This window comes from Diabrotica virgifera, chromosome 4 (assembly GCF_917563875.1).
Source record: "Diabrotica virgifera virgifera chromosome 4, PGI_DIABVI_V3a".
Lineage (NCBI taxonomy): Eukaryota > Metazoa > Arthropoda > Insecta > Coleoptera > Chrysomelidae > Diabrotica > Diabrotica virgifera.
In genome coordinates this window covers 216,202,824-216,227,628 of record NC_065446.1, presented here as the reverse complement: position 1 = coordinate 216,227,628, position 24,805 = coordinate 216,202,824, and the positions used below count along the sequence as shown (strand labels likewise).

The window sequence follows — 24,805 nt, the reverse complement described above, 5'->3', positions numbered from 1 at the left end:
TAAAAATTGTTTCACTTTAAAGATCATATAAATAATACATATGTACAAAGTAGGGGATGATTTTTTTCAAGATTTTCAAAATTTCAAGACAAGATTTTTTTTGCCAAAAAAAAGGAACCAACATTATTTTGGGCTTAATTTGCTTAATTTTTATACTAGAAACTAAAAAAAAAACACAAAAATAAAGCTTTTTTTAACGCTTTAAAAAGTTGTGATAAGTTTTCACCGAAAAGTGCTTCATTTCTTGGTTATTTACGTTGAAATATTCGATTTGGAATTTTAAGAATAAGAACCTACTTTTCATTATCTACAACTCTGCTTATACTGGGTCTACATAACACCATATTTTTTACGTTTGTATACGCTATATTTTTCCTAAGAACATTTTTGCAATAATTACTTTTTGAGTTATCTCCGAAAAACCGTCCAAAAACATGTTTTATTTTGTTAAACATGAACATATTCACTCGCAAATAACTCGAAACGTATTGACTTAGTGAATAAACTCTATAGAACAAAAGTTACTTAGAATTAATCAGTTTATCCATTTCCGCACTTGTTTTGAACGTATGTTTTTTCGCCCCCGAAGGGGTGGCACTTATCCCCAGGGCAAAATCACACATCGGCACAATATAACTTTTTTCTTTGGTATGTTAGCTATGTGTATGCCAAATTTACGTTGACTATTGACAAGTTGTTGCGAAATGTCGGTTAAAAGAGGTATACTAGAATTTACTAGATGGTCAGCTAGATTTGATGCTGCTAAAGCAGTTCAAAGGTTATATAGGAAAATTAGTAAGTATCAAATAGCTCTTTTAACCATTATGTGGACCAAAATTTTAGAAAGTTTTAAAAATAGTGCTGCTAGTAAACATTAAAAAATCCAACTATAAAGGACCCCGCAGAAACCTTATGGGAAATGGCTCTCTGTCAAATGCTCTGAAACTTTAAGTTCTGGTAGTCCTTAATGTGTAGAACAAAAGACTCATTGGACGCATAGCTCCAAAAAATCATGGTTTTAAGATATAAGCCTCTGAAGTTATAGGTACAGTGAGGACGTTTGAGTTAGAATAAATTCATTTTCTCGAGAATGGGCGACTCTGGAGATAAATTACGAATCAGGTCGATTTTTATTCTTAAATTATAATTTTTTGGAATATATGTCATACTAGTGACGTCATCCATCTGGGCGTGACGACGCAATGATTTTTTTAAATAAGAACAGGGGTCGTGTTATAGCTCATTTGAAAGGTTATTGAATTCTTTATTCACTAGTATAAACATTAACATAATTATTTATACAGGGTGCCCAAAAATATTTTTTAATTAAATTAATTGAGACAAAAAGAAGAATGTATAATATGTATATTGTAATTTATTTAATTCGAAATTCATTTTATTGCTGTCAGAAAACAGAAAAAAATGTTAATTTGAAAAATAAACATTGCTTTTCGCTTAAATTAAATATTCAAACTGCTAAGATCTATAATATTTATCTATAATAAATATTTATTTATCAATTAAACATTTTTTCCTGTTTTCGGACAACAGCAAAATGTATTTCGAATTAAATAAATTATACACATTCTTCTTTTTGTCTCAATTAATTTAATTCAAAAAAATTTTTCGGGTCCTTTATCAGATGCAGCTATTTTACTTAAATCTTTAGCAAACTTTATCTTTATTTTTAATCTGTATTTTCGTTTTGCAACGAAATTGAAAATGGTTATTCATTTTTTATTTACATTTACTCTGTGTGGAGTATGAAGGGAACCAGTCTCGTTGGAACTTTACCGCGCTGAGCAGATGGGACGTGAATTGTAAATTGTAGAATTCCCTCATCTTCCTTAGTCTCAGCATCCGTATGGCTTGCAAATTGTAGAAGCCTCGGAGGTGTAACCAGAGAAGGTTCCCATTGTTTTCATTCTGGTGGGATATGCTATATGCCATTAGAGTGAAAACTTAGTTTTTGCTAGCAGTTGCCGCTAGGGCATCTATGCCATTTCGTTCGTTGCAATTCGGGACTGCACGCTGGGGTTTGTTTTGGTTGGATCGGGGAGGGCAGCATATGTGCCTCCTGATGAGAGACTAATAAGTTTCGAAACCGGTAGAGGTGCTTGCAGCACTCTCTGATTGGACTGGAATATGGTTCGGCTGTATTTTCGTTTTGCAACGAAATTGAAAATGGTTATTCATTTTTTGAAAATGGTTATTCATTTTTTATCTTTATTTTTTATATTGTATAAAGGGGCCCACTTCTTATGGCCGCCTAGGGCCCCATGATGACTTAAATCGTCAATGGGCGGACCTGATAGTATCTCGATAGATATCTTTCATTAACACTGTTCGGCCTATGACTTAAACCTATGATATACCTGTAATAATTTTCCCGTAAATTCAATCTTTTTTTTTTATTTTTTCTAGACTTGGTTAAACAGAGTCATAATAACATGGAGTCAATTTCAAATAAGCAATTTGCCATTGTAAGTATAAAAATAAGAAACCAAAAGGAGACAAAATACGATATAAATAGCAAATAAAAATAATTTAAAAAAATTGTTTATTTCAAGCTTTAACATTTATACATTTAATATTTAACTTAGCATGTGTCGCAAATACTTTAAAACTGAATTTTTAACATAAAAACTGTGATAAAATATTAAAATAACATTCCAAAATCTCAACTCCTTGAAAAAGTTAGCAAAAATAAAGTTTTTTTCACTACAAGGTTGTCTACATTCATGATGTAAAAAAGTACAAAAAACTAGATTACACTTTAGTTATAAATCATCTAGATCAACAGCGTCGACGGCACGCGTAATTTTCCCTACTGGATTTGCTGCTTTTTGGGCCTGTTCTGCAGTTACAGGTGTGCCTAGTTTACTCCAGCTTCCCGCTTCGGCTTTCTTCATTTTTATTTCTACTTTTGTTCCGTACATAGTTACTTGACTAGCTTCCACATTAATAATCTGCAACAAAAAAGATTTTACGTTTTTGGTATATCTAATAATAATTAGCATGCATAATTAGAGCGTGCACATATCCTGGAGCAGATGTGCCTTCTGACCATGTACTATTAGTGGCCGTCATAAAGATCGCTCTTTCATGCAAAAACAAGCCTGAAACTCAACAACAGATCGCATTGGATAAACTGAAAGATCCAATGATACAAGCAGAAATAAGTAATGAAATAAACACACAAATTCAAATATTGACGACAAACATTACCGAAGATCTAACACCAACATGGAATACGATTACAAGTGCTGTAACAGACATCATGAAAAGCAACTTGGGGTACAAACCAAAGAACAAGAAGCAAGAATGTATGACAGAAGAAATACTATTACTAATGGATGAACGACGACGACACAAGAATGACCCAGATGGCAGCAATATGTATAAAAACATTAACAGGCAAATAAAAGCAAAGATAAGAATAGCAAAAAATGAATGGCTTAAGCAACAATGTATCGATCTAGAACATTTACAACGACAGTACGACGATCGGAATTTACATAAAAAGCTTAAGGAGACTGCTGGAATATACAGAAAACGAAGACCAACTATTATAGTTAATCAGGATAACCAGGTAGTGCTAGGTGAAAAAGAGAAAATTCATATATGGGAAAACTATATCCAGGAGCTCTTTCATGACGAAAGACCCATGAGTGAAGTTTATACAGACGACCAGCTGACTGGCCCTTCAATCACTAAAGAGGAAATAGAAAAGGCAATATTATATTCAAAAAACAATAAGGCACCTGGACCTGATGAAATCCCTTCAGAAATACTCAAACTACTAGATGAAAGGGGAATTTCAGCACTACATAAAATATTTAATTTTATTTATGAAACTGGTTGCTATCCTCAGCAGTGGTTGCTCTCTACATTTATTCCCCTACCCAAAAAAGTCAATGCAAAAAGATGTGAGGATCACAGACTCATTAGCCCGATGAGTCACACTTTAAAAATATTCTTAACAATACTACATCAAAGATTATACAAAAAATGTGAATGGGACATCAGTGATTCTCAGTTTGGGTTTAGGCAAGGTTTGGGAACAAGAGAAGCAATAGTAGCAACACAGGTGTTGGTCCAAAATTGTTACGATCGGAGGAAGGCCGTATTCCTGTGCTTTTTAGACTACGAGAAAGCGTTTGATCGTGTCCAACATCACAAGTTAATGCAGATCCTCAAGAAGCTTGATATAGACCAAAAAGACATAAGATGCATTGAAAACTTGTACTGGTATCAGGCAGCACAATTAAAAATAGACAATTCTATATCCAAATCCATACATATAAGAAGGGGTGTTCGGCAGGGATGTGTGCTTTCCCCTCTTTTATTTAGCATTTACTCGGAAGCCATATTTCAAGAGTCTTTGGAAGATGCAGAGATGGGAATCAAAGTGAATGGAGTATTGATCAACAACATACGATATGCTGATGATGCTGTCTTAATTTGCGACAACATAGCAGATCTTCAACAACTTGTCACTATAATCGGAGAATACAGTAAGCGAATGGGATTAGAGATTAATACCAAAAAGACCAAATTCATGATCATCTCCAGAAACTTGGATGCATTTGAAAACTCCACCATAACACTGAATACTAACTCCATTGAGAGAGTGAGCAAATTCAAATACCTAGGAACGTGGCTTTTTGAAGACTGCGCATCGGACAGGGAAGTAAAATGTCGCATTGAGCAAGCTCGACAAGCTTTCGTAAAATTCAGGAAGGTACTGACCTGCTCAGAGTTCGACCTTACACTGAGACTAAGGTTTACTAAATGCTACGTGTGGTCGGTGCTGCTATATGGCATAGAGGGCTGGACACTCAAAACGAGGGATATAAACAGATTAGAAGCCTTCGAAATGTGGCTTTATCGCCGTATCCCAAAGATACCATGGACGGCGAAAGTCACAAATGTGGATGTACTTAAAAGAATCAACCAAGAACGTCAGCTTTTCGAAAACATCAAGAAAAGAAAAACGGCATATTTGGGTCACATCATGCGAAACGAAAAATACCAGTTCCTTCAACTTATAATCCAGGGTAAAATTGAAGGCAAGAGAGGAATAGGACGCAAGAAAATGCCCTGGCTCCGAAACATAAGGCAATGGACAGGGATTAACGACATTCAATCTCTGATACACATTGCAAGAAACAGAGAGTTAATGGAAAATGTGATCGCCAACATCCATTAGTGGATTTGCATTTGAAGAAGAAGAATAATATTATTATTAGTACATTCTTTCACGGATTTTGCTGTAAATTTTAAAGAACAGCTTGGATTGACATGACATTTAGCATAGGCATAGCCAAACATGTAAAAGAAAAAAAATGTTATGGTGCCGATGTGTGCTTTTGACCTGGGGGTGAGTTTCACCCCATCTCGGGGGTGAAAAAATATACGTCCAAGATATGTCCCGAAATGGATAAACTGGCTAATTTTAAGCAACTTTTGTTCTATAGAGTTTTTTCACCAAATCCATACTTTTCGAGTTATTTGCAAGTGAATATATGTTCATTTTTCAAGAAAATAACCACGTTTTTGGATGGTTTTTAAAACGTAAGCATTTTGTCGAAAAAAACATTCTTAACAAAACTATAGCCTATAAAAAAGTGAAAAAAATGGTGTATATATTAGGTCTCTATACCTAGCAAAAGCAGAGTTATAGATAATGAAAAATAGGTTCATATTCGAAAAATTCCAAATAGAATAATTCAATGTAAAATATCCAAATAATGAAGCATTCTTTTAGAAAACACATTACAACTTTCTTAAAGTGTTTAAAAAAAGCTTTATTTCTGTTATTATAAAAAAATATTTCTAGCATCAAATGTAAGCAAGTTACGCTCAAAATAAAGTTGGTCCCTTTTGTTTTGGCAAAAAAAAAATCAGGAAGATCACTCCCCAATTAGTAATTTAAATGAAATTAATCGTTACCGCTTCACAAGTTACTTTACTTATGTTGTGTTTATAATAAATATGATCTGTAAGTTTCATCGATTCAAAGTGCTTATTTTTGAAAAAATTTGGTTTTAAATTAAAATTTTTAAAAATTTTAATTTTGAAAAAAATTCTTTTTTTCAATTAAAAATTGTTAGAGATACCAAAAATCTTAAACAATAAAAAAAGTCGGCATTACTTTTCTGAATATTTTCTATTTTTTTGTTTTTCGGTAAGACAAAAATTGGTTGAGATTCGGTGTTTATAAATTTGCACACACTCGTGATACGTGACTCGTTCAAGCCCTTTTAACAACAGCTCTTTCAAAAATAAGGACTATGAACCGATGAAACTTACAGATCATATGACCAATACATACGTGAGTAAAAAACTTGTGAAGTGGTAACAATTAGGTTCATTTGAAATGCTAATTAGGGGGTGATTTTACCGATTTCTTACCAAAAAAAGTTACCAACTTTATTTTGAGCGTAACTTGTTTATTTTTTGGACTAAAAATTTTTTTAAAAAACAAAAACTAAGCATTTTTTAAACATAAAAAAGTTAAAATGAGTTTTCCCCAAAAAAGTGTTTCGTTTTTTGGTTATGGCACGTTAAAATATACGATTTGGAATTTGACGATACGAACCTATTTTTCGTTAGCTATAACTCTGCTTCTACTAAGTATAGTGACCTAATATATACACCATGTTTTTCACTTTTTTACGTGCTATATTTTTGATAAAAATTTTTTTTTTCGACCAAATACTTACTTTTTGAGTTATTTGCGAAAAACCGTCTGAAAACGTGGTTATTTTGTAGAAAAATTAACATATTTACTCACAAATAACTCGAAAAGAATTAACTTGACGAAAAAACTTTATAGAACAAAAGTTGCTTAGAATTAGTCATTTTATCCATTTCCGGGCTTATTTCGAACATATATTTTTCACCCCCAAAAGGTGGTGAAACTCGCCCCTAGGGCAAAAGCACACATCGGCACAATATCACTTTTTTTCTTTGACATGTTAGCTATGCGTGTACCAAATTTCATGTCAATCCAGGCGGTTCTTTAAAATTTAGAGGTTTTGCAATATTTTACCTTTAATGTTGTTCTGAAGCTATTTCCTTGTGGCATTTTTATGATTAAATATTTATATGGGAAATAAGCCACAATTAAAATGAAAAAAATAATTTTATTAACGTTTCGACGCCCAAATCGGGTGCCGTTGTCAAAATACAAAATATTATTAAAATAAACAAAAATGTTGTTGCTAAGTAAAAAAATTCTTCTAATAATTTATTTAATCTGACTCATTTATATTGGCAATTCAGATATATATTATACATTTTAAAGTAGAAGACTTTAAAATGATATTGCCAATATTTATGAGTTGCGTTCCTGGGACGACTTACTGAAAGATAGTTCATTCGATTACATGAAATCAATCCCAATTCAAGAATATCCGTCACAAAAAAATTATAGCATGTGATCTGTCTTTAAAAAGACAACCAAATGCAACGACAGTAAAATTCTCGCGTTAGAGATTTCATAGTATTGTGATTTACTAATGTCAATAGAAAGAAAATACCAAGATTAGTAAGTCAATAATATCGAGCTAGTACATATTTTATATTTTAGTATTACAGTAGAACGTCGATAATCCGGACGTCAAAAATCCGGACCGTCAATAATCCGGATTTGTATCTAGCAAAAATATATGATTCTTTTAAAATAAATTAAGAACTTCGCTGCGAAAAACGAACCTCTACCGCAGTTCAAAAATATTTTACACATTTTTTAAAAGCCCAAATAGTGTCCGATGTTTTTACTGTACACATGGTGCTGTTATAAATTAATTACAATACAGTGTTTAAACATAAAAAAATGTTTTGATTAATTTCACCTCTAGACACTTTACTGTACAAGAGAAAGCATAAAATTTTAAAACGTATGTTGTACTTTAATGTGTATACTGGCCTTTTTTGAGGTAATTTCGATAATCCGGATAATTTGATAATCCGGATGGGGTCCAGTCCCAATTAATCCGGATTATTGACGTTCTACTGTACTTATATACTAGTATTATTAATATTATTTATAATTAAACATGTTACAAGTCAGAATTTGGTATTATTTTTTTTGAGTAAATTAAATGTAAGACCAAATACTTACGATGTCGGGATAGTATCGCAGGTTTTTCCTGGTTTCCCTTGTGATTTACTATGAAATCTCTAACGCGAGAATTTTACTGTCGTTGCATTTGGTTGTCTTTTTAAAGACAGATCACATGCTATAATTTTTTTGTGACGGATATTCTTGAGTTGGGATTGATTTCAGGTAATTGAATGAACTATCTTTCAGTAAGTCGTCCCAGGAACGCAACTCATAAATATTGGCATTATTTTAATAATATTTTGTATTTTGACAACGGCACCCGATTTGGGCGTCGAAACGTTAATAAAATTATTTTTTTCATTTTAATTGTGGCTTATTTCCCATATAAATATTTAATTTTACCTTTAAGGAACGTACTATACACACACCCAAACTTATATGGAATCACCATGTATTTCAAAGTAATATTTATTTCTTTTGAAAAAACTTGTTATTGTTGCGAAGAATAAAGGTTTTTATTGAAAATAAACAAATATATAAGACAATCGGATAGTACAGCTCGGTACGGTATAGGTTATTTGCTTGAGTTGCAAATTGAACGAAAATAAATAAACTAACTTTTGCGTCCAAAAACGAAACTATGCCTGATGTGGGGTTATAGAATTTACAACGAGGAAATATTACTGGTCTTGTGGAAAAAGTAATGTTCTCAGAGGGACATAGCTGTAGAGCTAGGCGTAATACAGGGAGTTCTGTCCAAAACTTATGCTAGGTAACAGGAACTAGGAAAGATCAAAAATAAAGCAAGGGAAAGTCGCCAAAAGTAATAACGGCTCTCCAAGATCGTTTAATTGTCCAATCAGCTGCAAGACACCCAACCATTTCTCACCTGCAGCTCCAAAGGCAGCTTTTGGAAGCTACAGGTGTAACTGTTTCAGTTGAAACGATAAGAAGAAGAGTTCGTACCAAGAATTATACAGCAGGAGACAGTTATGGGTTCCCCAGTTATCCATGCAGCACAATATTGATCGCCTAAATTGGTGCCTTCACCACCAAAACTGGAATTGACAAAATGTGCTATTTTCAAAAAAAGTCAGTATTTGTGTAAAATCAGATGACCCATGAAATCGTGTACTTAGAGGTCGAGGAAGACAAGCAAGAACGAAAACTGTCAGATCTGTTCACAAATATACAAGGGGAAGTGTAATGTTCTGGAGAGGAATTGTGATCCGTAAAAAAACTCCTTTAATTTTCATTCAATCAACTTTAACTGCTCACAGGTATGTTGATCACCTGTAGTCAGGCTCTGGAGAGGTGCAACAGGAGAAAATTTTAATTTTATTGCATGATAACGGACCTCTACATACCATTCGAGTGACTACAACTACAGACATAATTGAAGCAGAAGGTATTCCCTGTTTGGAGTGGCCTGCTTGCTCACCCGAGCTTGATCCTCTAAGATATTTGTGGGATATGCTTAAAAGAAAAATTGGAGCAACCTACCACAACAAAATGTTGATAATTTGATTAGGAGCGTGCCCACGCAAACTGAAGCTTGCATAAGGACTAGAGGTGATAACACTGACTACCACAAAATACAAAAAAAAAAGATAAAAACAATTTAAACACTATTCGTTTTACATTGAAATTTTGTATGCTATTGACTTTAAAACAACTACTTTCAATTTGTTTGTTAAATACTTTATTGTTTTATTTAATTGTTATGTATTTGTTATTAAATTGCTTTAAAATAAATATTGTTTGACTTCGTGTGTTTGTTTTTTTAAATTCGCACGAAATAGTAAGAAATATCAGATGATTCCATATAAGTTTGGGTGTGTGTATATCATGGTATAAGTACTCTCTATATTTCTATAAACCTCATACCGCTTTAGAATTAGTGTTGTTAAATTATCAGCTGAGTTCTATTGACGTTTAAATAAAGTCTATTCAGATTAAATAAATTTCATAAAGTCCATAAGTAGAGGACTGAGACAGGGCAGTGTACTTTCACCATTACTATTTAATATAATATATGTACTTCGAAGAGTTATTTATACAAGCATGTGAAAACTGTACTGAAGGGATCAAGATAAATGTGAAAATATAAATAGCATTCGTTATGTTGACGATACAGTCATTAACGCTGAAAGTGAGAAGATCTGCAGACGCTACTAAACACTATTTGTGATACTGGGAAACAGTTTGGTTTAACAATAAACAAAAACCATCGTTATCAGTTAGAGGGGTAAAGTCATAACAAGGATCCCAATATAAAAATGAATATGTTGAAGAAGTGGATAAAATGAAATACAGACTACTGAGTCTGGATTACGAAAGATCTATATGGCCAGAAGGGCCGTAAATTACTGCATCTGCCTTTTAAAAGATGAGAACCTTTTTGTATTTTAAGAAGTTGACATGAAGAGTGTGGCAATCTGGAATCGTAATCAATTAGTGTTTCCTTGAAAAAAACATTAAGTTTATACAATCTGTTTAGGGATACATTTTCGTTTCTCGAAATCAACGGCCCTTGTTGGCATATGGTTTGTGTATTACATGTGAATTTTAAATGACTAATGTTGTTTCGTTTTGAGAAAAGTTATTAAAAATTAAGAAAATAAAATTAGCAAACATAGTAATTAAAGCGTATCGCTATACAACGTAGATTTATGTTTAGCCTTTGTAGACTATGAAAAAGCGTTCGATAGTGTTGAGATATGGGTGATAGAAAAAGCTCTAAATAACAGCAGAATAGACTCCAGGGGGGGTGAGGGTTTCTACACATTTAGCGCTTTGAATGAATGTGAAAGTTTTCATTTGGTGATAATATTTCGAACATTAGACTCTAATAATGGAAAGTTCCACAGTAGGCCGGGCCGAAAAATTTTTTTTCTACTTTTTCTATACGGCTAGTTGCCAAAAGTTGTGACTAGTATTTATATACCGGTATATACCAAATTTGGGCCGGTTTAAAAAATAATTAACCGGGCCCCCTGGCCCTTAAAAATTTTTTTTGGGTCAAAATTTTATTGTACAAGGCTAGTGGCTAAAAGTTGGAACTACTATTTATATAACTCTATATCAAATTTGGGCCGGCTTAAAAAGTAATTAACCGGGCCCCCGGCCCTTAAAGAATTTTTATTTTGTTAAAAAAATGCTAGGGGCTATTAAAAAAGCTTCTGTTGTCATATTCTATTGTTAAGCGAGAGATAAATAATAAAGATAATAATAAAGAGATAATAAAGACAGGAAAAAATACTAAAGCTTTTAAATGCCGTTTTAGAAGATCTAAAGCAAATTTTCAAAGATAATACAACGTTGGTCATCGACAAAAATAAAATTCGGAGAGGAGTTAAGGAAAACAGACGGCAACTCCAGAGCGAGAATAAAAATTTAAACAAGTCAATTAAAGGGCTATACTGTGATGAAAGAAAATATCAAACCATGGTCTTCGGAAACGCGAGACGAATCATGAAAACTGAAGACCATATAGCTTTAATCGAAGGACCCGGTAATTTATATTTTGGGTACTTAGATCTTAGCCAGTCTCCTGTCATAGATATTGTCAAAGGAATATCTATTATTACTTACAAAGCCATAACATAGATCTAAGCAGTTTAAGTGTTATGAGATGTGATGGTACAATTGTCAATACGGCTGGAAGGTGAAATCATTGGAATTATAGAAAGGCGAGTGCATAAACCATTACAGCGGAATGTATGCCCGTTGCACGCTACTGAACTTGCCTTGCGATATTTGCTGCAAAAGCTAGATGCCCACACAAAAGATCCCTATTCATATTCTGAGCTAATTGGATCCCCTCTTCCCAATTGGGAAAAATGCCTGTTATTAAATTTAAACCCATAGAAGCTATCCTGCCTCTTGTAAACGAAAATGATCTAAGTCCAGATCAACAGTATTTATTCAAAATATATAATTATATAGTTTTCTTCAATTATTATAATAAGTAATAATAATTTGAGATGGAATATGTTCTCAAAGTTTGACAGAGAGAAGTCCAGAGAAGATGGCACAAACACGTTGGTTCACGACAGTGGACCGCATTCTTAGAGTTTATGTAGCTGCAACTGATCCTTGTGAAAGCTTATAAGATTTTAGCTGAGTTTGGATTACAAGACAAGTATATTCTTGTATGAGGTTTGAGATAAAAACTCAGACAAGATTAAAATATGGTGCCAGGCATCTATGGAAATTAATACAGGCCTCGAGAGATTTTCCAAGTATGTCTCATCAATTATCAATAAAGTTATTCAAGACAATGCTTAATTTGCGGAAACGGAAGTCATTCAAATTTGTATGTTAACAGATTCACGTTAACGTATTAGAGAGGTTGCTGCCAGAAAAATTTTAAAATATAGGAAGGCTGGTAAAAAATTGCTTTTTCATAGTATCCCAAATCCCTAAATCAATTTCGATGCAGAAGATTACATACAGCTCATAGTGGGCGGGTGGAATTCGCCATGCAGCTACATCATCGTGATGAGTTCTGGGTTAAATAAATAATAATATACAAAATAATGTTAAATATGTCCATAATAGTTCAATGTAACAACCTTTCGTGCCAAATATTGATTCAAGCAAAGAGCTGCACAGTTCACAGCGCAAAAATAGTAAATACATATGAATTGTTTACCCCTCTTTTATATTTTTAGTCCTGGGGGCTGGTTAAATTTTTTTAGATCATGATGAAAATTTCTTTACGAGATAGTAGCATCGATATTAATATTTTGGACACTAGCCCGCCCCAAAAATAAAGCAAAAAAAAAATAATTTTTTTAGGCCCCCGGGGGCCCGGTCAAAAATATTTTAATTCGGCCTATGTTTGGTACACAGTATTAGGACTACCATACAAAACTTTTTTTTACTAGCCCGTTTGAAATTTCCGAAAAATTTTTTTTTGCCTATTCCACAGCGACCTGTCCATGCATTTTTGTTTGAAACATTTTTTTCTACGGCGTACAGATTCTTGGTAAATCGATGTTTTCCGTTTTCCCCTGTGAGGGGAGTTAAAGTGGAGCCCATGGCCAGGACTGGCAAACTTTTTGCAAATTTTTTGGAGTACCAAAATTGGCATTCTCAACACAATTCAGCTTGTTGGTCTCGTTATTAGAGATCAAATCTCTGACAATTATACTATTTTACTTACATATATATGATATACACATACTTTACTTTCTTAGTTGGATAAAAACAAAAAACATATGATCTACAAAAATACTATCACTTACCCCTTTTAGCTCATTATCAAGAAGAAAACTTGCATTAGACTGTTGTGGGAAGACCAGTTTGGCATACATCCTTACTGGATTAAGCTTAACTATGCTCTCCTTTAGACAATACTCTTTGGCATAAATTGAGACAACCACGTGGGAGCCGGTTTGATGAAAATCCCACCGACATTGTACAGTTTCATCACCTGCCGCCTGCACAAAATAAAAAATATTTTGTAAAGAGATAATTTCCATTGCTTGGCTGTATACTATAGTTTTAAAAAAAGTTGCATGAAGTAAAAACTTCTAATGTAACTGGTATATAGTAGACTCCCGTAAGTTCGACCACCTCGGGACTGGAACAAATTAAAAGTGGCCGAACTAACCGATGCCTACCTAAAAAGTGCCCATTTATTGTGTGTACGGATCTAGCAAACACAAAACACTTGCACATTCTGTAGAATACAACACAGAGGGATACTCTGACATACACCCATACCTCGCTTTACGGCCTAGATACGTTCCACGAAACATGGCCGCAAAGCGAAATGCCGTATAACGAATCAATCATTCTAATACAAATTCATAAAAATTAATGGGATCGGTTCCAAATTTGTTAAATATGTTACATGGTTTACCGTTAAAAATTCATTTTATCTGTTTATTTTATTTAAATCAAAAATACATAACAAAGTACATACACTGGTATATAAAATAATAATAGATTCCAAAAACTAAAAATAATCTACAAACTCCAAGCTTTCTTGTTGTATCTCCATATAACGGGTAAATGATTTTTATTTAGTCCTGTAATAGGCCTTGGATTTTTGGACAAATTTGAAGTGGTTTTAGCTTAAAATCACCAGTGGCATTTGCACCAAGTAGCAAAGTTAATCGTTCTTTAGACCATTTATAACCAGGCGCAGATTTTTCGGTTTTTGAAATGTACGTGCTATCAGGCATTTGCTTCCAACAAATCCTGTTTTGTCTACTTTAAACACTTGTTCAAGTTTATAACCACCTTTTTCTATAATTCCATTTAAAATGTTAAGATATTGCTTAGATGCGGCCTCATCTCATTTTATTTTCAAATTATGCATAAACAAGTGGAAATAGAAAAGAGTGTGCATTGAGATTGCGTTTGCTCGAGAATGACAACATGGGGCCGTTATAGCGAAATGCCGTATACAGAGCGGCCGTATAGCGAGGTATGGGTGTATATTATTATTTAACACATATGAAAACACAGAAGGTTACAAAACACTACAAAACAAAGTTACAGAATTGTAAGTAGGCCTAATAATATTTAAAAATATTATACATTGGCGGTTTGGCTTCGTAAACGCTTAAAAAAAATCTTCTATTTTTATCTTTTTTAATGATTTTTTATGTGCAAAGTCACGCCACTTTTTAATAAAGATTATATCGATGGCAGTTGCTTCTTTTTGCTGTTCGATATAGGTAGCTGCCAGTTGCAAAGCTGCTTTATCTTCAACGTGGCTTATTTTATTTTCTTCATCTTCCTCTTCTATCTAAGCAGCATCTGCGTCGTTAACTTTCTCATTTTCCTGGCGAATGGCACACTCGGCGATTTCGTCTTCGTTCAAAACCTCGTTGTGTAGCTCCTTTTCAAACTTGATCCACTCCAAAACATCTTCTTCAACAATGGGACCACAGTTGGGTAGTAGCTGAAGGTTGTGCAATAGAGCTGCATTGTCATCAGGTTCGTTAACAAGAATGTTGTTTGGCTCATCTGCTGTAGTGTTTGCTTGGTCAATCTTATCTTCTAGATTTGGCCAAAGTTTTTTCCAAGATTTTAACAACATAAACGTGGAAACTCTCCCAGTGTATTATCGGTCGCAGAAATCAGCGTGGGTGGACACATATTTGTTCAGGGAATAGTTCGTTTAGGAATTTGTTCATAAAGTAAAAAAAATATTTGACAAAATTAAAACTGCCCATCAAAGCACTTCTGCTTCCTGACAACGCACTTACTCACCAGGAAGATATTCAGTGTGACGATGAAAAAGAAGTTAAACTGCTGTTCCCAGTCTTCAACAGCCGATAGATCAAGGGGCCATTAAGTGCTTCCAGAGGAAGTATCGCCGAAAACTGCGATGACAATGACAAATAGGGGTCATTGTGGATGCTCGAAGCATTTGAACACAAGGCGACCGTTATCATCTCTTTGTTGACTTTAAACTACGCAGCAGATTTTTCTTTCGGGGTGCACAGGTTTTCTGGGCAGAAGTTTAGGTCACCGATGATTTTTTAAATCTTGCAGAAAAAATTGGTGGCCGCTACAGGCAGAGAGCCGGCCGGACTAAGCGGAGACGGAACTAACCGTGGCCTAACTTACGGGAGTCTACTGTATTTGTAATATTACTAAAATAATGATAATATCCAAAATGATTACAATTTTCAAAATTGTATTGATTGGTTTGTATTGGCTAAACACAAACTATCAATCCTTAAAGTCTTGACTTAACTGTTTTGTCGTTTTAAAACCTTTTTATATACTTGGCTTGGTTGGTGTCACGGACTCCGCAAATTTTATAATCCATTTTAAAAATAGTTCTAGGCTACCTAGACACCTCAAATTTTCAGGATAGCTTAGAACTAGCTAACAATGCAATAGTTTACACTGCTATTATACAGGGTGATTAATAATTAGTGGGGTGAAGCTCCGTAGATCCGTTGTAGTAATGTATAGCGATAAAACTTAATAACAAAAATTGTAGCGAACTTTGAGCTTCACATTACAAAATTAGTTAGAATGTTACAGGGTGTTCGATAACAAAGTGGCAGACCAAACTTATGTTTTTTTAAATAGAACACCCTGTATTTTATTTTATATTCGAAATCTTCGTAACTTTTCGATTACAAAAATATAAAGGCTTGGTATGTTATACGGGGTATTTACAAAGTTATAACCAATTTTATATGAAAATCGTAACAAGTTTAACTACCTGTATAAATAAAAGCAAGCACAAGGTCAATGGTTTATTGACGTCATATTTTTTATTTATTGTCAAAATTTTCGAAAATGGTTGTTTTGCTAATTTTCTTTATATTGAATACAGGGTGAGTCAAAACGCAAGTACATTATTTTCTCAGTAATTTTAAATAGAACACCCTGTATTTTATATCATTATCGAAAAGTACCATTATCATACTATAATTTTTGTATAACATTCCCTATGCGTAAATTTATTAGTTTTCCAGATATCATTTTTCAGAGCAAAATTATTAATAATTAGGGGTCTAAATCTTTCCAAATTTTAAGTAAGCCATGACTGAATAATTGTCTAAGGGCCAGTTGTTCGAACGCTAATCAAAAATGATCATTAACAAATATTTAATTTCAATTATATTTGATTAAGCGTACTTCTGACAGATGTCACATTTTGAGGCTGTGTTGACATTTTTGACTGATTTATTTTATATTTTGGTTTTAATCTAAAATAAACCACAATTAAACTCTTTCTGATGTTAATATCTTGTTTTTACTTACAAATCAATAATAATAAGTAATTTTTAATCATTTAACAGCTGCGGCTATATTTTAATTACTGCTTTACCTGCAATCAATGAATGATTAGTGTTTTACATGTATTTTTGAGGTCTCGATTTGATTCCCATCAAGAAAATTGATTACAATAAACTGATTGATTATAATCAACTTCTTGATTAGCGTTCGAACAACCGGCCCTAAAACTTACAATTTACGATTGCTGATTATCAATCTGTAATCAAAGTTTGCTACAATTTTTGTTATTAACTTTTATTACTATCTACTACTTACAACGGATTTACAAAGCTTTACCCCATTGACCAATCACACTGTATGGATAAATCGATTTTTTTTTATTTCAAACTATTTTAAAAATGTGACTAATGTAATGATATTTTAAAATACGTTAATAAATCGATATCTACAAATTGATGTTGCCTCAGTGGCATTAGACTGCAGATCGCGAGGTCCCCAGTTGAAACCCGGCTGTTGCGTATCTTTTTTAATTTTTTTAATAAATAATTAAAAGTTTATATACTTAAAATTATATATACCATTTTAAACAACCGTGGTATTATAAAAAATACTATTTTATACTACTAGTGTAATTTTTGGAATCATAATTATAAATAACAGTTAATACACCTACTAAAAAATCATATTTTATAAGTTAATTATTCTTTCCAAACATGTTGTGTCCTATATGTACAATAACAAAACAGTGATATTATAAAAAGTATTTTTTTATTAGAGTGTAATTTTTAGAATTTTAAGCATGTTATAGTTAAATCGTTTATCGTTAAAGTATTTTATATTCTTGCCTATAAATAATAAAAAGGTTTTAAGTATTATAAAAAAGTTTTTTTTATAAAAGTGTAATTATTTACAGTTAATTTCACTTCATGATCCTCCAACTCAGTTGGCTGGTATCTTATAGGTGGTCGCCATTTCGAGTAAGAGTCAGTATGTTCCCCATAGAAATAATAAAAATAGACTAGGTAAGATATGGGCCGCTCTGTGCATCGACGTGTAACGCCGATATCAAGGACGTCATTGGTCAATATTCACTTGTGGTCTAGACATCTTTGTCTGTCACATGCGCGGGATCGCTTGGTTAAAAGAGATAGATAGACCACCGATCGACTGCCCGCGAGTTACGCTATTTTGCTCAGTATGCCTTGTCCATCTTTATTACGTCTACGATGTTTTCTTTCGATTACATCTTAAATCATCGCCGTTATGTCTTTTAATTCTAATTTTTACAACATTTAAAAAGTCCTCTTCCTATTTAAAAGATAATTTAATGGTTTTTATACCGTTTTGGAAGTGTCTTTTTGTAAATATTTCAAGTAAGCATACCCCATGATTTTTATATTAAGAATCAAAATGTTATCACCCATTTTCACTGATGACAGTCAGGTTTCACTGATGACAGTCTGATTGGACCGAAAATATTTTGAAAATTGTATTTAACCCTTTTGAACATTTTCATAATTTTAGAATTTTTACAAATAATAGGCTGTTCAATAAGTTCGTTCAGAAAAACACAATTTTATGGTTTGAAATATACAGTGGAACCCCGATAAGTCGGCCCCCGATAACCCGGAAGTCCGGCTAACCCGGACCGATTTTCATCAGATAAACATTTTGATTTTCAGTACATATTTTGTATTTTGACACTGACACCCGTTCTGGGCGTCGAAATGTTAATAAAATTATATTTTCAATTTAATTGTGGCTTTCCCATCAAAATAGTTAATTATCAGATAAACATTTCAACAATAAAAATGTATGTATGTAATATAATATTTGACAGATGTGTATTTGTGTAATTTGAACTATATGATAGTAAAAATGACTCATGGCACAAGCCGGCAGAAACAACAGGCACCTGTCTGTAGTATTCCTTTATTTTTTATTTCAAACTGTGTTAGCATTGTTTAAGAAAGACTATTTAAAAAATTCTTTTTTAATAAATGGTCTTAGTTTTCACTGTTCTTAATACATAATAACAAAACATCGTTCCGATTGTGACTGTATGAATACAGTATTGTATTGTTCGCTTCCGTTTGCTGGCTTAGGTTTGTGTTTTCGTGTTTTTAGTAATTTAGATGTGTAGGTACTGTGCATATTTATATATATTTCATGTTATTTCAATACTAACGGAGTTTATCTGTAAGTATACCGTATTTTATTAATTTTTACCATATTCTCCGGCTAACCCGGATTTTCGATAACCCGGATCGGCCGCGGTCCCGATTAATCCGAGTTATCGAGGTTCCACTGTACTTTATTATTCAGTATAGTCTACCTGTACATCAATACATTTGTTCCAAGAAGATTCCAATTTATGAATTCCATCCTTGAAGTGAGAATCTAGAAGTGCTGTAAAATACGCTTCCCAGCAGTTATTACCTCATCACTTGATGAAAAAACGCTTTCTCCACGTTATTAAAACAGATGAAAGTCGCTGAGGGTCAAATCTGGTGAATACGGTGGATTCTCCAAAATTTCTAACGTCATGGATTTAGCCATTGTCAAAATGCTCATATGACACGGAACACTGTCCCGATGAAAAAGGATTTTTTCTTCTGCAAACCGGGTCTTTTTTAACGAATTTTTTCCTTCAGCTGGTGTTTAAGTTTACGAAAATCCAGAATTTATTGTTTCACCAATGTGCAAGTACTCCACAACCAACATTCCTCTCGCATCCCAAAACACTAATGCTAACACCTTTTTGACAGATTTCTGGACACGAATTCGTTTCGGAGCCAAAGAACAAGGTTCACACCAGTCTTTAGCCTCTTCTTTTGATTTAGGATCATGGTGACAGACTCAAGTCTAATCCATAGTGATGAATCGACACACAAAATCCAGTTTATGCTTTCGAAAACACTCTAAATCTTGCTGAGAAAGTCGCATTGTCGCATTCGAATGTATTTTTCTTCCATTGTTAGAGATTGCGGTTCCCATTATGAACACAGCTTTTTGAAACCCAACATCCCAGTCAAAATATTGCTTACACTACTCAAAGAGATGTCTCGGGCTTCTACTAAATCTTTTTCAGTCATACGACATCCTTAATTTTTTCTACGATTTCTGATTTCTGCTGTTTTTGGACGTCTTTGACGTGGATCATCTTCCAGGCTTGTATGACCACGTGTAAATTAAACAACCCAGCTTTCTACTGTACTAATAGAACCAACAGAATTGAAAACAATATAATACTATACCAACAATAGCGGAATAAAGGAAGTCGAAGGACAAATGATCGACAAACTCATACACAATACATATGCAACACATAATCATCACGGTAACAAGCATGGACAAAAATTAAAAAAAAACTAAATTTCAACAATCACATCTAGGATACAGACTACACAAACCAATTAACAGAAAATAACACACAAAAACTGTCAGAATTTGATAATCCTAAGGTAATAATATCACTTACAATTTTTTCAATCATACATTTCTGTTGCCTAATAAAACAAGACTAATTATACTAATTGAGTTGCGAAAAGTCCTTACCTATTGGGACCGTGCAAGTTCGGCAAAGCGACACCTGGTTTCTACGCTCATCAACATTATTCGCACTTTTAATTATATTGGCCAATTATATTAGTCCTGGTTACTGGATAATTGTAAAGGCCATAGTCCAAAAAAAAAATAACAAGAAGAAAAAATAAGATTCAGGTTATGTTATTAAAACGTAAACAATAATTGTATGTAGTAAATAAAATTAGTTAATAAAATGCAGTACTGCAAGCAAAATAAAATTAATTAAATTTACCTTTATATAATAATTGCATATCATATCAATATTGTGGAGCAATATATAATATTTCTTCTTTATTGACAGTAGATATGAAATATACGTCAATTTGACAATTTCAATTGACAATGAATTATTTAAGAAAGTTACAATATTTCTCCGCTATTCTCGCACGATCCTTTCGCGTATCCCCTCCAAGTACTTGCACACCGCGAATACACTTTCAACATTTGTTCACACATTTCCCTTGCTTTTATACCTTCCAAGAATAAACATTTAATCACTGCACTACCAGTGCCATCTTTTTCCATTGTAAAAATATTGTGACACGTCGATAGTGATCTTGATTATAGTTACTTTCGAGTATTCGTTACAAATCGTTACTTTTGTATAAAGTAATCATTTACAGTATTCGTTACTTTGATTACTATGATTACTTTTGTACCGGTATTCATATCGAGAATCGTATTTCTCAGTAGGTAGGTATTTTGTATAAAGTAATCATTTACAGTATTCGTTACTTTGATTACTATTATTACTTTTGTTACTTTTGTATTTGAGTACCGGTAATCATATCTAGAATCGTATTTCTCAGTAGGTAGCTATTTTGTATAGGTATTCCGATATAACAACGACCTTCACCGATCTGTTTAAGGGATAAAAATGATATGATTACTATGATTACTTTTGTTACTTTTGTATTTGAGTACCGGTAATCATATCGAGAATCGTATTTCTCAGTAGGTAGGTATTTTGTATAAAGTAATCATTTACAGCATTCGTTACTTTGATTACTCTGATTACTTTTATTACTTTTGTATTTGAGTACCGGTAATATCTAGAATCGTATTTCTCAGTAGGTAGCTATTTTGTATAGGTATTCCGATATAACAACGACCTTAGCCGATCTGTTTAAGGGATAAACATGATTTGATTACTATGATTACTTTTGTATTTGAGTACCGGTAATCATATCGAGAATCGTATTTCTCAGTAGGTAGGTATTTTGTATAAAGTAATCATTTACAGCATTCGTTACTTTGATTACTATGATTACTTTTGTTACTTTTGTATTTGAGTACCGGTAATCATATTTAGAATCGTATTTCTCAGTAGGTAGGTTTGTATAGGTATTCCGATATAACAACGACCTTCACCGATCTGTTTAAGGGATAAAAATGATTTGATTACTATGATTACTTTTGTTACTTTTGTATTTGAGTACCGGTAATCATATCTAGAATCGTATTCCTCAGTAGATAGGTTTGTATAGGTATTCCGATATAACAACGACCTTCACCAATCTGTTTAAGGGATAAAAATGATTTGATTACTATGATTACTTGCGTTACTTTTGTATTTGAGTACCGGTAATCATATCTAGAATCGTATTTCTCAGTAGGTAGCTATTTTGTATAGGTATTCCGATATAACAACGACCTTCACCGATCTGTTTAAGGGATAAAAATGATTTGATTACTATGATTACTTTTGTTACTTTTGTATTTGAGTACCGGTAATCATATCTAGAATCGTATTCCTCAGTAGGTAGGTTTGTATAGGTATTCCGATATAACAACGACCTTCACCAATCTGTTTAAGGGATAAAAATGATTTGATTACTATGATTACTTGTGTTACTTTTGTATTTGAGTACCGGTAATCATATCGAGAATCGTATTTCTCAGTAGGTAGGTATTTTGTATAAAGTAATCATTTACAGCATTCGTTACTTTGATTACTATGATTACTTTTGTATTTGAGTACCGGTAATCATATCTAGAATCGTATTTCTCAGTAGGTAGCTATTTTGTATACGTATTCTGATATAACAACGACCTTCACCGATCTGTTTAAGGGATAAAAATGATTTGATTACTATGATTACTTTTGTTACTTTTGTATTTGAGTACCGGTAATCATATCGAGAATCGTATTTCTCAGTAGTAGGTATTTGTTATAGGTATTCCGATATAACAACGACCTTCACCGATCTGTTTAAGGGATAAAAATGATTTGATTACTAGGATTACTTTTGTATTTGAGTACCGGTAATCATACCGAGAATCGTATTTCTCAGTAGGTAGGTTTGTATAGGTATTCCGATATAACAACGACCTTCAAAAATCTGTTTAAGGGATAAAAATGATTTGATTACTATGATTACTTGTGTTACTTTTGCATTTGAGTACCGGTAATCATATCGAGAATCGTATTTTCAGTAGGTAGGTATTGTGTATAGGTATTCCGATATAATAACGACCTTAACGAAGTACGAAGTAATCAGAGTAATCAAAGTAGATACAATAGTCGTTACTCGCTCTGTTACGATTGGTACGAAGTAATCAGAGTAATGAAAGTAATCAAAGTAGATATAATAGTCGTTACTCGCTCTGATACGATTGGTACGAAGTAATCAGAGTAATCAAAGTAAATACAATAGTCGTTACTCGCTCTAATACGATTGGTATGAAGTAACGAAGTAATCAGAGTAATCAAAGTAGACACAATAGTCGTTACTAGCTCTGGCTCTGATACGAAGTAATCAGAGTAATCAAAGTAACGATTTGCCTCTCTGTATAGTAATCGTTACTTTCGGTATTCGTAAGTAACAAGTACTTTGTAACGAATAGTTACTTTTTCAACATCACTACACGTCGAAACTAAATGGTTTAGTAGCAACGTCCTCTCTCATCGAACCGCAAAACTTATTGAACAGCCTATATTATACCAAATTACACTACAAGTTTTTACTTGCAGGTTTTTTTTAAACGACTTTTATCTATATTTAATATAGATAAAATACAATGTCTCATAAAATCTGAATATTTAATGTAATACATTGCATACTTACTTCTTTACTCCATATGTGAGTCCCAGTTTCACAGCCAACTTGATTTAAAAATGCATCAAAATCAGTTGTTCTCTTTTGACAACAGGACCAAAACTTTAAGCCTTCGTGAAATATTGGCACTCCTGGATGATAAGTACAAGTTGTGTCATTTGTTTGTGGCCCTAAAAATAATTTTAACCATTATTGGGAGGTATAGATATTATGCTTTATAGAATATGAAAAGTTGATTGATGTAATCCAATACAAGCAGAGCTTGAGCTTCCTAAATGTGGATATACATCACTTGCAGATGCAGACCCTGTTCTGAATGCACTACTGCATTTAAACCATTCCCTTAGGTTCTTCGGCCAAGATATTCTTTGTCTTCCTACAATTCACTTTCCTCGAATGTTGCCTAGCATAAGTTGTAATAATGAGTATTTTTGCCCTCTTATCACCCCTAAGTCTAAGCCATATGTCCTAAGTAGTCAAATATTCTTCTCTAACACCAAAATTCAAAGACAACTTATTCAGTTGCACTTGTTTTAGTATCCATGTTTCGAAGCATCTTTAGACGTAGTTCTAACCTTATATCCCGACAACAAAGAAACTTTTGTAAGTTTCATGAATGATGCACTAAGTATTTGTAGCTTTCCAGACTCTCAAATACAGTCTCTTCAATATTCAAATGTATGTTTGCATCTGCTGATTTAGTGATAATGATCATTTAGTTTTCTTCAAATTCATCTTCAGTCCATATTCATGACAGCATTCATTAACACGTTGCATTACGCTCTGTAGATCATTGTTATCGGTCATTATTTCTGTATCACGAAAGTTTCAAAAATTCTTCATTGATAGATATGCCTTCTATTGAATGTGAGAGCGCTTCATTAAATACCGCCCTGTGACAATGAAGAATAGTGGGGACAGCACTCAACCCAGGCAGACTCCTCTCTGTATTTTGATATCTTGGGTGTACTTTTTATCAACTCTTACCATTGGAAATCTGATTCCAATATAGATTTACCTTCCTTTATTTTGTGAAGTGTATGAATAACCTCCTTGTTTGTTATTTTGGTGACTATTATTACCTAATTATGAAAGAAAAACTCATTCCTTAACAATACTATTGTAAATAATGCAATACAAATTCTTAACATATTAACATAAACACATCAACCAATCCTACCTTCATATGTTGTTCCACAGCCTCCATTTTTACATGTGGTTCCTATAACAATTTCTCCTGATAAGTTTGTTGTCTTTACCTCTTGTTTGGTTTCTAATATTTTGAGTTGTTGTTGAAGAGATGGTGCTACTTGTGCCTTTATTGTGACCTACAACGAATTGAACTCATTACTACCAAACA

General features: G+C 33.1%; 1 protein-coding gene and 1 long non-coding RNA gene across 2 annotated transcripts in view; both read right to left on the bottom strand.

Moving 5' to 3' along the window:
- Nucleotides 1-2,543: 2,543 nt before the first annotated feature.
- LOC126883297 (cysteine and histidine-rich domain-containing protein morgana) overlaps nt 2,544-24,805 on the bottom strand; it is a 37,776-nt gene continuing 15,514 nt past the window's right edge. The window contains exons 3-6 of the mRNA XM_050648659.1: nt 24,626-24,773; nt 23,455-23,615; nt 13,327-13,521; nt 2,544-2,969 (exon numbers count right to left, since the gene is read on the bottom strand). Of these exons, the coding sequence (XP_050504616.1) occupies nt 2,781-2,969; nt 13,327-13,521; nt 23,455-23,615; nt 24,626-24,773 (693 nt within the window). The 3' untranslated portion in view covers nt 2,544-2,780. The remainder of the gene's footprint in view (nt 2,970-13,326; nt 13,522-23,454; nt 23,616-24,625; nt 24,774-24,805) is intronic.
- Nucleotides 20,628-23,428, bottom strand: LOC126883299 (uncharacterized). The gene is made up of 2 exons (XR_007697601.1): nt 22,440-23,428; nt 20,628-21,498 (listed from the first exon to the last, which is right to left on the bottom strand). It is a non-coding gene; the product is annotated as an uncharacterized LOC126883299 (long non-coding RNA).